The following is a 14,904-nucleotide window of genomic DNA, read 5'->3' as shown; positions in this document are numbered from 1 at the left end:
CCCAGGCAATGCTACAGGCTTGAGGAAGAGTGGCTGGAAGGCTGTGTGGAAAAAATGGACCTGAGGTGTTGGTCAACACTCACCTGAACGTGAGCCAGCAATGTGCCCAAGTGGCTAAGAAGGCCAATGACATCCTGGCTTGGATCAGAAATGGTGTTTCCAGCAGGAGCAAGGAAGTGATTTGTATTCTGTAGGAGTGGTTAAGTGCTGGTACAGGCTGCCCAGGGAGGTGATTGAGTCACCATCCCTAGATTTGTTCAAGAAATATCTAGATGTTGTACTAAGGGCTATGGTTTAATGGAGAAATATTGGAGTCAGGTGGACTGGATGGTCTTGGAGGTCTTCTCTAACCTTGGTGATGCTACAAGTCTACGAATCTATGTTTCTTCCTGATCTCAGCATGGTGGGCACTGTACTGCAGGCACAGGGAAATAAACACACTCAAGAGACCAGATGGGTGCAGCACTGGGCCTTTAGGGTGAATTTGTCCATTAACAACCAGTGGCTTTGTTGTAGAACTGGGTGAGAAGACTGGCTACTATATATGAGATTTTTGTGAGATCTTAGCAAAAATCAGATGACCCTCAGTGTGGACTTCCCTCTTTTGAAGATAAATCTTAGGATAGGATTTTGTTTAACATGACATACTGGCTACCACCGGTGGTCCTGTGGGCTGCTGATTTGACTATGTGTTGTGTTCATGAGCAACAAACAGAAAAAGGGAGTTAAAAAGTCAGTGGACTATGCCTTCAGCAATATCCTTCCTCTACAAAATGAAGTGAGCATGTAAAAATAAAATGTTACGCAAAATCCAAAACAGGATTGATATCTGCAATCTTTTTTTTCTTTTTTTTTTTTTTTTTTGTTACAGATAGTAGTTGAAAACATATAAGGAAGGGAACAGAAAGTTAAAAGCCAGGTGCATAAATGCAGAACAGGGAGAAAACTGCTGGGTAAAGAAGTTGCCCCAGGAAGGGGCTGCCGGGGAACTCTGTGCTCCTGGAAATGACTAAAGCAGGTCCTGAGCTAACGCAGCCAGCTCGCCAACCAACCCAAGGAGCACTGGCTTGGTGGCTGGGAGCTATCCCCATAATTTGGGAGGTACAGTCCACCGCGAGGAGGTATGGCCCACCCTGAAGGGGAGCAGTCCACACTCCTTGCTTGGTAGAGGAACAAGATTTTTCTCCTCCCTCTAAATCAGAGCTTTGAGCTCAGGAGCCTGCAGGCAAGTAGGCGTGACAGCCTCCTCACCACACCCCTCAGACCTATGGGGAGGCCACAGCCCTCTCATACATGCGCTCCAGGATGCGGTGAATACTAGCAAAGCTTGGCCGATCAGCTGGCAGCTTGCTCCAGCAGAGACGCATCAGGTTGTAGAGCTCCAGAGGACAGTTGTCTGGGCATGACAGGATGTTCCCATCCCTCACGTAGTAGATGACCTCCTCATGAGCCATCCCATAGTAGGGCTGCATGCCATAGGAGAAGATCTCCCACAGCACCACTCCGTAGGCCCACACATCAGACTCTGTGGTGTACCGGTTATAAAAAATGGATTCGGGGGGCATCCAGCGGATGGGGATGGCATCATTCTCATTGGCTTTGTAGTAATCAGCTGAGTACATGTTCCTTGAGAGGCCAAAGTCAGCAATTTTGACCACCATGTTCTCCCCCACCAGGCAGTTCCTAGTGGCCAAGTCCCGATGAACAAACTTGCGCTCAGAGAGGTAGGCCATGCCTGCAGCCACCTGCTTGGCAATGCAGAGCTGGCTAGTGCAGCATAGTGCCAGCGGACTGGGGAGGCAGGCCCGTGCCTCCAGGCTACCCTGCACCAGGCTGCAGAGGTTGCGGGGCGAGCGGTTGCGCAGGTACTCATTGAGATCACCGTAGGCCATGTACTCAAACAGCAGGCACATGGGTTTCCCAACAGCACACACACCTGGAAAAAGACAGATGCACCATTCAGGTCATTTGTAGAGAAAGAAGTTTCTGCTGTGGCAAGGCCGAAAAATATCCAAAAATACTTAACACAAAAGGGAGATTCCCAGGAATGCATGGGCGGACATAGGAAAATGTGAAGCATGCAAATACCATCAAATTTCATGTTTCTTTATGTCTTTGAAGCTCCTTCAACAGGAATCTGAATCCAAACTTTGTGAGAGACACAAGTCATTAACCCAGCCTGAGTGATGGGCACATGCTTGGTTCTGCATTAGCTTCACCAGGGTCCGGTGTGAGCAGTGGACTCTACTCCCACAGTGCAACAGGATTTAATGTGATCCACCTGCACCATGCCAGCCTGCAGATAAACATTTACCTTGCTTTGTCCAATGATTTCTAATGATCTACTAATGTGATTCAGATCAGACACACCAATTAGATGTACCTAATATACATATTTTACAAGAAAAATTTGAAATAGAAGAGTCTGTACTGCATTAGTATTGTGAATGCATGCAAAGATCATCAGTCTATTATATAAATTCCCAAACCTAACATTTTAACCAGATTTACGGAGCGCACAGTAACTAATAAAGCCAGTTAGAGAGATAGGCAAAAATATTTATGTGCCTGCTATTTAACTTCTCAACTAGCGAAAGCCAGAATTTGAAGGGTACGTGTTTTGCATCCTTAGGGCTGTTTAGCAATTGGTGATCCAGCTTATTGTGAAATCTGAACTTCATGTTGATGACCCAACACATGAATCTTTGAGAAAAAACAGATAGCTGTTTCCAGTGTCATAAAATCAGGATCTGACAAGCATGAGGAGAGTATGTGAGGGTTGTATCGTCTAAGCTGTGCTCAAAAACTTGACTGCTTTCCCCACACCCCCTGAATGTGAGGTTAGTTTGCTCCTGTACCTTTGCCTTTCCCTGACATACAATGTGTTGACAATAAACATAATGTGTACTTGAGACTGGGGCATTTCCTGCTGCTCTCTTCTGTTGCCAAAGTGCTCATGTCAACCCAATTTTTCCAAACCTGCAGTTTATGCATTTCCAGATTGTGTAGAATTTCCTATTGAAATAAATTAAATAATAAATATTTAAAAAAAAAATCTCAGCTGCATGTTCACAGGGATCAGGTCTGCCTGCAGTAACCCTGAGTGGGACTGTGAGGTGATGGTGGAGAGCAGAATCTAAAGATATACAGAAATAAACTGCAGTTGGCAGCTTTCTGTGAAGAGGAATGACCTATTAGCCAAGATGTGGAACCAAGTCTTTCTAAAAAGTCCGAGAAAACATAGTTTTGTTTCAGCTGTGAAGGGAGGGGAAGGAAGAGACTGTCGTTGTGGTTGGCTTTTTTGTTTGTTTGCTTCACTTGTTTTTTTAATGCTGGTGAATGTTCAGACATGACAATAGTAAGTGGGATCCATAAAACTAACAAGACATGTGCTTGTTTTTTTTCTTAAGCACCCGCAAAATAAATCACAGCTCCAGGAAGCCCGTGTCTTCCCTGCAAAACATCTGCTTCAGTGTTACGAAGCTGGAAGCAGATCTAAGCACCAAGATGGTCAGCAGCAGGCTCCACCACAGGATAAGCAGGCTTTGTTACGAGGTGCTGTCCTGCTAAGGCAGCTGCTTAAGACCTACATTTCCAGATTTGTTCTGGTGAAGAATTTAGCAGAGCATGCAGTGACTCATAGCAAAGCTCACCCCTTTTGAACAAGCTATTTTCTCTTGTAGAACAGTCCATCGTCACTCAGCACTGGTCATGCATGCCTGTGCCCCTAGCAAAACGCCAGCAGATTTGCAGGAGGAGGTACCCCCATACATGGGCACCTCGTTCAGATACCTAAGAGCTTGACAATGTTTGGATTGTCAAATTCAGCCATGAGGGCTGCCTCCCTCTGGAAGTCGGCTTGCATGTCCGCAGATGCTTCCTCTTTGAGCATTTTCACTGCCACCATTGTGAATGACTCATATGGCAGTAGTCCTGGGGCCCTGGAAGAGAGGGAAGCATTGTCGAGAGTTGCAAGCACATAAAACACGGGCTTTTTTTGGAATAAAATGATGAAGCACTGGCTCAAAAATAAACATATTTTATATGAAAATGCTAAAAGAGCCTCCTTGCACTCAATTTTGCTTCCCCCCCTGCGCACTTGTGGCACTGGAACATCTAGCTACTATCGGAGAATAAGTAGAGTAAGCATGTTCTCCAGGATTTTATATGAAAATAACACTTTGGCACAGTTCAGAGGATAGGTGGAGTTGTACACCTCTAATTTAACAAATTTAAAGCCCATTAGCTAATTTTGGTTGCATTTAATGCAGTGGAGCTGAGGTCCAGCAAAGAGTAATGTTCCTGCAAGTGCTGTGGAAATAGGTGCCAAGTAAGAAGGAAAAATGCACAAATAAACCCTGTTAAGCTCATGCACTAATATGCTGTGTTAAAAGCTGAATCTTCATGTTTTAGACAATCTGTAGGAAATGGAGCTTTTGACTTCAAGCAACCACAAGCTCAGTCTGTTTCACTATCCACATGTCACTCCGCCCTCAGCAAGTTTAATTAAGCACACTCACCAAAGATCCAGGAGTAGCGCTCAAGCATGGCAACTTTCCATGCTTCAGATGTGGGTCAACCTTCAGATACGCATTTTGTTGCCCATGCCTGCTCTTCCCAGGGTCCTGCAGTTAAGGCACGCTCCTTAAAGGCAGCTAGAGCCCATGAACAGTGGCACCCATTTACAATTTATGCTCCTGCCTGACTGCCCTCCCATTGCTCAAATGCCAGGTTACTTTACTGCTCAGTAGTCACAAGAGGAGGTTCAGATTTCCAAAGCAAACTTCCAGTTTCCTTGTCACCTACTCCAGACATATGGTAGTTGCAACAGATGCACTCAGATGCTGTAAATGTCAAATGTCAGAAGATGGCAAGATGCCCATCTAGAGAGGAATATCACAGGCAGCTGGACCGCAGCTGAAGGGCTTGGACAAGGAGATCCAGCATGCCAGAATGGAGGAACTGGCTCAACATTTGTCTACTACTGCCTTTGCTATAGCAAAGTGTCCTACTTTATTACCCTGTGCTGGCAGCAAGGTTACAGGATAGCAGGAGAGGAGACCTATTTTAATGCACCCACTGCTGCCTAATTGCAGCACCTGAGAAAGTCAGCAGCAATACTCTGAAGATAGCAGCAGAACAATTAAAATGAGAAACAGGAGGGCATTTATGTCTTTCAAGCAGCCTCATTGTAGATTACCTCTCATGACTGGCTAGCAGACTAGCACAGCAATAACAGCTTCATACTGCATGCTTTGCAGAAGGAAGCTCACCTGGGCCAAAGCCTAAAGTACACGTATCCACCTGCTCTCCACTGAAATCCTGTAGTGTACACTAACCTAAATGTGACTTAAGTAAGATTAAGCTACATAGAGCTTTTGCTGGGCCTTCTTCAGCCCAGTTCTTGCAGATCCACAGAAACTGCACTGAACAGGGAGAAAGGCTCTGTGTGCAGACCTGGCAGGCAACTGCCAAAGTTGAGCCCCTCAATGCCCAAAAAACGTTGTGAGCAGGAAGAGATGGAGGCACACATGCAGAGCAGCTCCTGCTTCTGAAATCAAACAGGAGAATTCAAGTTCTAGGCTGGAGTGTGCTTTCTACAAAACATTTCGTTTTCTTCAAGATACAGGAAACATCAAGGAATTAGCCTGGATTTCCTCTCTAGTGACTCCCTACACGCTTTAGGTGAAATACCTCACTGTTTGTGCACAGGGCAACAGCAGCTCTCCTCACTTTCTCTACTATCATCGGATCTCCGCAACACTGGCAGAATTTTAGGTACCACCTGTGCAAGAAGAGATTTTGTCCCCATTCTACGTTTAGAGGACACTTGAATTTGGGTTTCCAGTCAGACCTTCTTTCCAGAGCAGCGACTGTGGGGGGAAAAAAAATGTGGAGCTGCTTGAATCTGTATTTGAGGTTGTGATCTGTGACAGATCTTCCCCAAGCACCATAGCCGGGTAGCTTCTGTAAGGCCATTAAGTGGTGTCATTAACTGAGGGGTGTGGAGACCCACCTCTACACTCCCTGTCGGAGAAAAATTTCTGTGGGAGCAGGAGAGTGTTTTGAATGAGTACTGTATGTAGGGCATTGTTTCTTAAACTAACATCTATGCTGTCTTTCATCTACAGTGAGACAGCGGATCAAATACTCCTTGAACAAGAAAGAACACGAAGAGATCTGTGAAAGAAGAAATCTTGCCACTCTGACCTCTGATCACCTGCCCATGGCCCAACCCTGGCCCTTGGGGCAGCCTTGTCTCCAAACGAGGCCTAGTCAGGATGAACCTGTGCTGAGTCCGACATTTTGTTTTAAAGACATCTGCTAAGGAAACTGCTTACTTCCTCAACCCCTTCAGTGTGTACGAGCCCTCAGTGGACACTGGAGCCTTTCAGGAGGAGTAGGTAAACGATAGCCAGACACTTCCTGTCCTAACATGTTGCTTGACCCAGGAGTGAGTAAACACTAAATCAGGCCTCACGGCAAGCCAACTGGCAAAGGCATCACTGGCACTGTGTGCAGAGCTGTGTTTACAAGAGCAGAAGAAATATGAGACCAGGAGAAGTAAGAGGGCTGCTAAACTTAGCTTAAGATGTCCAGTTAACACATGCAGACAAGTACATTTTATTCATCTACGACGGCAAGGTAAAAGTTTGAGTCATCTTGGAGCTTGTGACCTGAAGGGATGTGCTACTGGTGCTGCTGGATGTCAGCATATCAGCCTCTGCTGGCCTGAGAGATGTGCATAGAAACACAATGAGCTGAAATCTACCCTGAGAATATAATGCTTCAGAAGGGCTTCTGATGGAGAAGTAGTATTTCTTCAGCTCCTGAGAGAAAGTGTTTCTGAGAGTATAGCATGCTGCACATTGCAAAAGCTGCCTAAAAGACTGCGTTTCTTGCTTTTTTCTTTTGCCATTTTGCACTGACAATAGCAAAAAGGTTTTTCTAAAAGGAATTCCAGCACTGGGGTGGATGAAATGCACATGGAAGCTCCCTGCACCACTTTGACACTTGCTTCCTTCAGCACTTCAGTGAAGTTCAGGCTCCCTTTGAGAGGTCCTGCTCAAGGTGGATGAGAGTCACCTCTCAGCAGGGCCTGGGCAGCACAGCACCAAGGCTACACTGAAGCTCCAGTGCAGGGTGACGCTTGGTAGGAGACTGCCTGCCCTGATGTCACATCCAGGAGAAGGCTCAAATGATGGGACATTCTCAACACTGTGCCATGGCCAGAACAGGGACTGCTCTGCACCCAGGCAGCAGCTGTGACGCAGTCCACACTGCATTGTTCTCAGCTCCAGTTCAGATGCATTTGTTTCAACCATCCAGGCTAACAATCAATCACAGCTAAGCATCTGCAGTTTTCCCACTGCCTGCCCTTTAAACTTCTGTTATTTTTAGCTTGCTCTATATTAAAGTATGCCTGCGTTTCTTCCATATCTCTTCACTTGGAAAAAAATTCATCTATTGAAATTGTTTTCTCTGCTCTTACAATGATTTAACTTGTCCATAACTCATTTCCTAGTGGATACATCCACAGCATAACTATAAACGTTGAAAGTATCTGCACCAATGGCTGCTTTCTGCACAGAGTCCTTCAGCTTAGAAGTTACTTTCACCGAACAGGTTATGGATCTGATAGTCCCTGGTGGCTTTGGTCATACACTACTCTAGACAGTGCAGTGACAGAGCTAGCTACGTCCCAGAGTTATTACCTCTGGAGGACAAAGAATACTCACCCTAAGCAAAAATGGAACTGGGCAGTCTGTCTCTCTTTTTTCAGGAATTTGGAGGGGGATTTTCTAGGAGCAGATCAGCCAAAGGCTGTCCTGCAGGCATTACAGAACCTGTTAAGCATAACAAGATGCCTTCCATTCACTTCAATTCTGGGTTTTCAATGAAACATGTTTCACATATGAAGAAATATATGACCTCACCTCCCATGAGGTTTAACAGAACTGGGACCTCATCTAATGCCTTAAATTTAAAACAGGCAACAATGATCATGGATTCCAAGAATAAAGACTGAGTAAGTAGGATGCACATGCACACAAAAAGGATGTTGGATCAAGTTGGCTGAGGTTTCAGGGGATTTTTGGTTTAGTTTAGTTTTGCCACTGAATCAAATGGAAACTGGATCAGGATCTAACTGCATCATGACATATCTCTGTGGTAAGTACTGGCCAGTGTTGACTTTGTAAAGGAGCACACCAATACACACTGTCAATTTGCAAACACTGGGATATACAAGCATTTCACAATAGGTCATATGTCACAGGCAATACTCTTGGAAAAAATATAAGGATTATAAATTTAGCTAAGCTTTTATACCAGGCTTTGGCATGTGAGTATGACACAGTATTTACTAGAGAGAACAGGAGGTTCATTTGTGGGAGTATTTTAACAAATATCAGGGGGAAGAAGTAGCCACGATAAACAATTACTCAAGCTTGAGTTTAGCTGTTTGAATCTTCTACTAATTTTGGTTTGGGTAAATGAACAAAGGATTTCAGGTGTCCAGACAAACAGATGTCCAACTACTTATCTTTTCCAGGTACCTCCATATAGAGAGGATTCACACATGGATGTCTTACCTTGCTTGGAAAACTCTCCCAAATGCTCCTTCCCCAATATCTCTCACATATTCAATATTGTTCCTGGGATACTCCAAGCTGAGTAGTTTGGGATTGAGGAGAAGAGGCATCCGCTGGTACATGGGGTTAGGGTGCAGCCGGTCCAGGAGGAGTTCAGAGGGCAGAGTGGTGAGTGTCGGTGTTTCTGACTCTCTGAAACAACAGAGCAGTTGTTGGTCAATGTGCATGGCTCCTGATCTACATCTGTATCATGGGGATGGATTCTTCCAAGGCGGGAAAGAGAGGTGTGGCAGGGCTGCTGAAAAAACCTTGCAGCAGTCTCTCACCATTTCCCCAAAATAACCACCAGGCTACTTTCCACAGAGGTACACCTCAGAACTTACACTGGCGCTGCCATGGGATTCTCCCTCCTGCAGGAGTTTGCAGGACTCAGAAACAGGCAAGTTCTGTTTCAAAGCAGCATTTGTTGCCTTGAACTGAGGCCTGGGCTTTACCTTTTCTTGTTTTTCCACTGCTTTCGGCGACGGCAGCAAACAAGGGTGATAATGCCAAGGATCACGATTAGAGCAAAGCTGGAGATGATCGAGATGATAACATTCATGGAGTATGTGGGGGAATAAGATGGAGGAGGAGGGAGGTTTGGTGTCTCTCCATTTGGTTTTCTTGTTCCTAGTGATAACGATGCTGTAATGCAAACAAAATCAGAAGATGATATCTATTCTATAGGGATGTGTCTTTCTCTCAAGATGTATTTGTGTACAACTGACTAGCCTGTTTTCCTGGTAATTACTAACATTACAGATACAACAGTAAGACTGTTTGAAAGGACCGTACTAAAGAACTTTTGTAGACACGAAGAAAAACCTATTTCTGCTTAATAATTGTGGAAGTGCAGGACCTAGTAAAGACACAGTTCCTGTAGAACTAGGAACTTAGTTTTTATAAGCAGTCAGATAACTTGCAAGAATTACAGGTGAAAGATTATATCCAATGGTCTCAAAGTGTTCAAATAAGCTGAAGGCCTATAGTGGGATTGAACTAGACTCCACAATGTGGACCACAGTGAATCACATATCCTAGAAGGATTCTGCAGGTACAAGTGTCCGCCCACAGCAGGTATATGCTGATATTTTCCTGCACCATCCTTTTCCCTCCAACAGTTTCACATCTCAGTGACTTTATGGGTCAAATATGGTAAACTACTGTAAAATTTCACTTTTTTTTTTTTTTAGGGGAAAAAGAAATCAGGTATACCTCTGCTGATTGTTTCCTGAGCTATTCTAGAAAATGATTGAGAATGGAAATAAATTTACAGTATATTTTTAAGGCCAGCTAAATTGACACTGACTTGAGTTCCATTGACTCTACAGCATCTCTATTCTCTGTGCAAACAGAATTGTCTTGTTTTCAAGCCCTGAGATCCTAAAACTTGATGAAATATTAAAACCTTGTATCACTGATGAAATATGTTTCAAAAATTGTTCTTTGAACAAACAAAAAAAGACTGAAAACGTTTCCATCTTTTTCAGATTTATTTTTAGATATATATCCTTTTAATGTTGAAAAAAAAATCACCAGAAGCAAAATAACTTTGGAAAATTTGCTATAAGCTCTCCTTTTCCTTTAGACCACACTGTAGCCAACCTATCCCTCATAATACCACAGGAAATCTGATTTCATCTTTTAGCCTTATTATAATCTCAGACAAGGAGCTCTATTTGCCTGTCTTCATTTGCCCATCTTGAAAGTATGTATTACACCTTCAAACTGAAGATGATGAGTGCATTTGTGCAAGGAACCAGTGCTGGATGAGTCTAGAACACAGAATTAATCAATGGGGCCATGAGACCCATGGTGTGATGGGCAGCAAGTCAACACTTTACATGGTCCCAAAACAAGTACAATGACAGAAATGGCCTACCATCTCCACAGGGAGACACGCTGCAGTACTCCCAAGTGACAGATGGGTCTTTTGTGTAGCACCAGGGACGCTCATTTTCACCTCCTGGGTTGCGGCAGTAATTCTCAGCATCAGACAGCTCGGGGAAAACCTGAGGAGTCCTTCTGTGTAAGTGGGGAGCCTTGGAGTAGGAAACCATTTGGATTAGTGTTTGAGTACAATTTTTCCTGCTGGGATTAAAAAAACAAAGGGGGAAAAAAAAAAAAAAAAAAAAAAAAAAAAAAAAAAAGCAGAGAAAGGCAGAGGTAAAACAGACTTGCAGAAGCTTGCAAGAATCACCAAGAAAGCATCTGGCAATAGGAAGGGGGAACTTGCAGACTGAAATATGAAGCAATCAAGAATGAAGGAGAGCTGCCATCTGCCCAGCCCTTCTGTGGGACAGGGCTGCCCAGATCTGGGAAACTCACAGAAGAAGACCCCATTTGGTTATCTCACACTGATGCACACCTGGTCACTCCACTTCTGGCAGGGGATGCCGGAGGCAGTAACATTGGCCCAGCCCTGGTAAAACTGGCCATTGCCACTGTAGCAAGTCCCTGGGCAGGAAAAAAAAAGAAAAAAAAAGGAACAAAGTGGGGACAAGCGCCATAGACCGTGCCCTGAAGTGAGGAGGGACAAGTCATGTCCTTACACAAGAGCCAAAACAATTAGCAGCAGATTTGAAGCACACAGAAGGACCAGTGACAGTCACGGAAGAGCTTAGCTTTATGTTCATGCTGAAACAGATTTTGAGCTCTGTACATAGGACTACATCCGGTAACATCCCAAGAAAAGGAGAAAAGCTTTCCAGACTGAGGAACAGACCATGAGGCTGTGGCTGTCACTCTGCCCCAAGACCAAACAAAGCAGCACGGGCCCACAGGGATGCTCCAGAGCCAAACCATGGCAGAAGGCAAACTGCAGCACTGGTTGTGTGGCTCACAGCCTGCACAGTGTCAGGGGCAGCTGGGGTGCGAGAAGCAAGGTCTTGCAAGGAGTGCTGTCCTGCTGGCCTCTGTATAGTGCTTGTCATCTCAGACTGGATGCTTGGGACTGTGGCTCCCAGCATGCATGGAAACCACAAGCTAAAGGGAGCTACAAATCTGAAGTAATGGTATCAGCACAAAGCACTTATTCATAATGAAGAATGTGCCATTGATCTCACATATGCAAAGCTTACTATGGCTGCAGAAAAAGCCAGCAGGAAATCTAGAGAAGATTTTCACTCTGAGAATAAGTTCCCAAAACACAAATGTGGGCATCACTTATCCTCGGAGGAGAATTTAATGCATGCTGGCATAATCCAGGAAGTAAGATGGACAGCAGAGGAGAAGCAGTCTTACACATGTAGCCTCTGCTAGCTAATTGTGTGGAAACTGCTGACCATGGATTAGCATTCTGGTTGCATTAGGCATGCATTAGGGTCCTCTTGTTAGGTGCTGCATTATTAACCTTATTAAATAAATTAGTATGTCAGCAAACAGTGCTGTCACAGTTTTATTTTCAACTATATTGAAGTTGCAGCTCATAAAAGCTAACACAGGAGGAAACCCATCTCACTCTAAAACAGAGATTTTTTTAAGCCAATGTTTTTCCTCTTCAATAAAGATTTGCATAAGGTTTGATCCAGGTTTCAGACACAGGCTACACATTCTAATTCACTCAAGCAGATTGTCCTGTTTCTCCTGTAGGAGAAACATCGATGATTGATTAATTTTTGCAGGGCTGTAATTCTAACTATTGTTCAGAGCACCTGAGCACTTCAGTAAAGACCAGTGTAAACAGCAATTCTTGAGCACATCACAGTATCTGCCTGCTCTTTTCCTCTTGCATCACCCACTCCACATATACTTGCTGCTACAGAACCTCAGCTTTCTGTACACCCATTGGTGCCAGGCTGTACTCATGGGTAGCAGAGCAACATCAGGTTTATTGTAGGCAGGTGACTTCAAGCACAAGGTTGAGCCCCTGTAGCCCAGGGTGTGAAAATACCTCAGTTTAGAAATGGCTTCAGACCCTATGACAATACTTGGCTCATCACAGTCCAAGGTAAAATGCTGTAATTTGAGCTTCTTTGACTGGTACATAAGCTATCTGCAGTGTGTGTAGCACTGCAGAAGTGTAAAACTTCTGGCCTAAAACACAGCTCAATTTGTTGAGCTGCCCTAAAACACAGCTGTGTCAACCATTGAAAGGCAAGGAGAGCAATACCTGAAATCCATCTGAGCAAGTAGCTGACGTGAAAAGAAGCCTTTTTGCACTAAATGTGACATCAATGTGACAGCTTTGAGGAGCAAGGCGGAGAGGCTTGGGGGGCAAAGTAAAACATCACTATGCCCTTAAGGCGCTGAAAAATACCAAAGTCTTATAGGTGGACATGCTGAAGAAGGAGAGGCTGAAACTGCCATATGCTCCTGCCACCCACCTCGCGTTCTGTCCCCCACAGAGAGCATGGGGCTGGCAGAAGTCTCAGCAAGAGATGGCTGGGATTTATGGGTAGTTTTGGAGGGGCATTAGAGAAATGGCATCAGGGACAGATGGAGCATGCCCCATCCCTGCAGGCGCTGCAGGCCAGGTTGAATGGGCCCTGTTCTAACCTGACCTGCTGGGTGGCAGCGCTGCCCACAGCAGGAGCTCAGAGCTGAGTGGGCTTTGAGGTCCCCTCCAACCCAACCACTCTGTGGTTCTGTGATTCTGTGTTGGTAACCACATCAATGACAGCATGTAAGGGTGGGACTGCCCTGACAGCAGACTTCAAAGTACCAGACACAGCAAAAAAGAAAGAATGGGTGGAAAGGCAGGGTAACAACTGGAGGAGATCTAAAAGCACCATCACTCTCTAATCACCTTCAACAACTACCAGCCTCTGCTCTCCCTAAAACCTGTGCAGATGGAAATATGTTTTCTTATGCCTTAGAAGTGAGAGTTTAGTCATTCTCTGGCAACAGCCTGAATCAAGCCAGCAAAGTCTAAAAAATGCCATGCAAGCTGCATCTTCAGCAAAAATGTTGTGCCCACTCTCTTGAAAAACAGATCCTGGAGAAGTCTACTTACTGGTTATATTCTCCTTCTTAAAATCTGTGAAAAGACAAGACAAGGTGTAAGGAGGGGTTGTGACACAGCCAGGCGCTAGCTGCAGAGCCACAGGCAGGCTGGTTCCCACTTCACACACCACATCTGACCACAGAACAGCTACTGAGAGGCTGTCAGGCATTCACTTTCGCTGCAAGTCATGGGTGTCACCATGCCCTCCTCACCAAGAAAGCAGCAGATGATGGGCAGCACAGCCCCTTACCAAAGAAAGGGATATGGGTGCAGGCACTGGGGTCCTGGTGCAGGCTGGGCAGCCTGTTGCACTCGGGAAGAGCGAGCAGCATCAGCCCCGGCTTGTAAATCCCTCGCTGAGAGTTTTCCTCCAGTGAGAGCCATTCCTTAAAGCAGTAGAGATCCTTTACAGCAAGGCAATTCTCTCTACATTATTTTGCAAAAAACAGTGAAATACAGCGGTCAATGGCTTGATAACAGCTGCTGCACCTAGCGGTGGTGTGCAGGGGTTATACTGGCTGACAGAAAACCATTAGTGGGGCTGTGCTTCTTTAAGCCAGTCTGTCTGGCTCATAAACCATAAAGGAAACTGCATAAAATGTAATAGCTTCCTTTAGGAAACCCGCAAAGCTACATTTTTAATGAAGCAGGGTTATTCTCAAGTCGCAACAGACATCACAGACTGTGAGGAGTTCATTTCCATCATTTCCCAGACATTTACTGCCATCTTCTAATAATAAACAGCATGCCTGGGAGTTATCTTAGCATTTTTGATACATCCTGAAAATCTCACCTGTTGTTCATAAATTTTGTACAAACATGCCCTCTGTTCAAAACAAGAGGTGAGCTAAAATCTTAATCTTTTCTAAGATGAATATTAGCCTACATTTTTAATCTCACAGAACTAGCCACACAATTGCCTTCTTTTCTCTGCCTTTCACTCCCCTTTTTCATCTGCTTGCTATCTGCAGCAAAATCTTTGCAATGCCAGGTGAAATAAGAGACCAAATTGCCTCTTACTAATTTATTGCCTCCCTAACAGTGTGAAATACTCACTGGCAAGCCATACTGTGTGTGTTTAAATGTTCCTTAGATCTGAAGCTGTTTTGTAAAGAAGGCCAAGGCAGTAATATCTGCACTAGAAAAATAAATAAATAAATAAATAAATGAAACTGTGCCATACTGGAAAATTTGACTGTTGTATTAGTTAATTTGTCAGTGATTCATTTATTTATTCACTCATTCTTGAGAGCCCGAGTTGCACAACCAGCTTTGAGGTAATGTACAGAGATGATTTTTGCTGAACTCAGCCGCTGCCCTTTGAGG

The 14,904-nt window shown here is 44.6% G+C and overlaps 1 protein-coding gene across 1 annotated transcript in view; it reads right to left on the bottom strand.

Annotated features, from left to right (window-relative positions):
- Positions 1-874: 874 nt before the first annotated feature.
- MUSK (muscle associated receptor tyrosine kinase) overlaps positions 875-14,904 on the bottom strand; it is a 44,306-nt gene continuing 30,276 nt past the window's right edge. The window contains exons 10-17 of the mRNA XM_052701288.1: positions 13,829-14,004; positions 13,588-13,611; positions 11,002-11,090; positions 10,516-10,675; positions 9,089-9,278; positions 8,595-8,786; positions 3,793-3,941; positions 875-1,936 (exon numbers count right to left, since the gene is read on the bottom strand). Coding sequence (XP_052557248.1) covers positions 1,266-1,936; positions 3,793-3,941; positions 8,595-8,786; positions 9,089-9,278; positions 10,516-10,675; positions 11,002-11,090; positions 13,588-13,611; positions 13,829-14,004 — 1,651 coding nt within the window. The 3' untranslated portion in view covers positions 875-1,265. The remainder of the gene's footprint in view (positions 1,937-3,792; positions 3,942-8,594; positions 8,787-9,088; positions 9,279-10,515; positions 10,676-11,001; positions 11,091-13,587; positions 13,612-13,828; positions 14,005-14,904) is intronic.

Source organism: Tympanuchus pallidicinctus, unplaced genomic scaffold (assembly GCF_026119805.1).
Source record: "Tympanuchus pallidicinctus isolate F22 unplaced genomic scaffold, pur_lepc_1.0 scaffold4, whole genome shotgun sequence".
NCBI lineage: Eukaryota > Metazoa > Chordata > Aves > Galliformes > Phasianidae > Tympanuchus > Tympanuchus pallidicinctus.
This window is presented reverse-complemented; position numbering and strand designations above follow the sequence as displayed.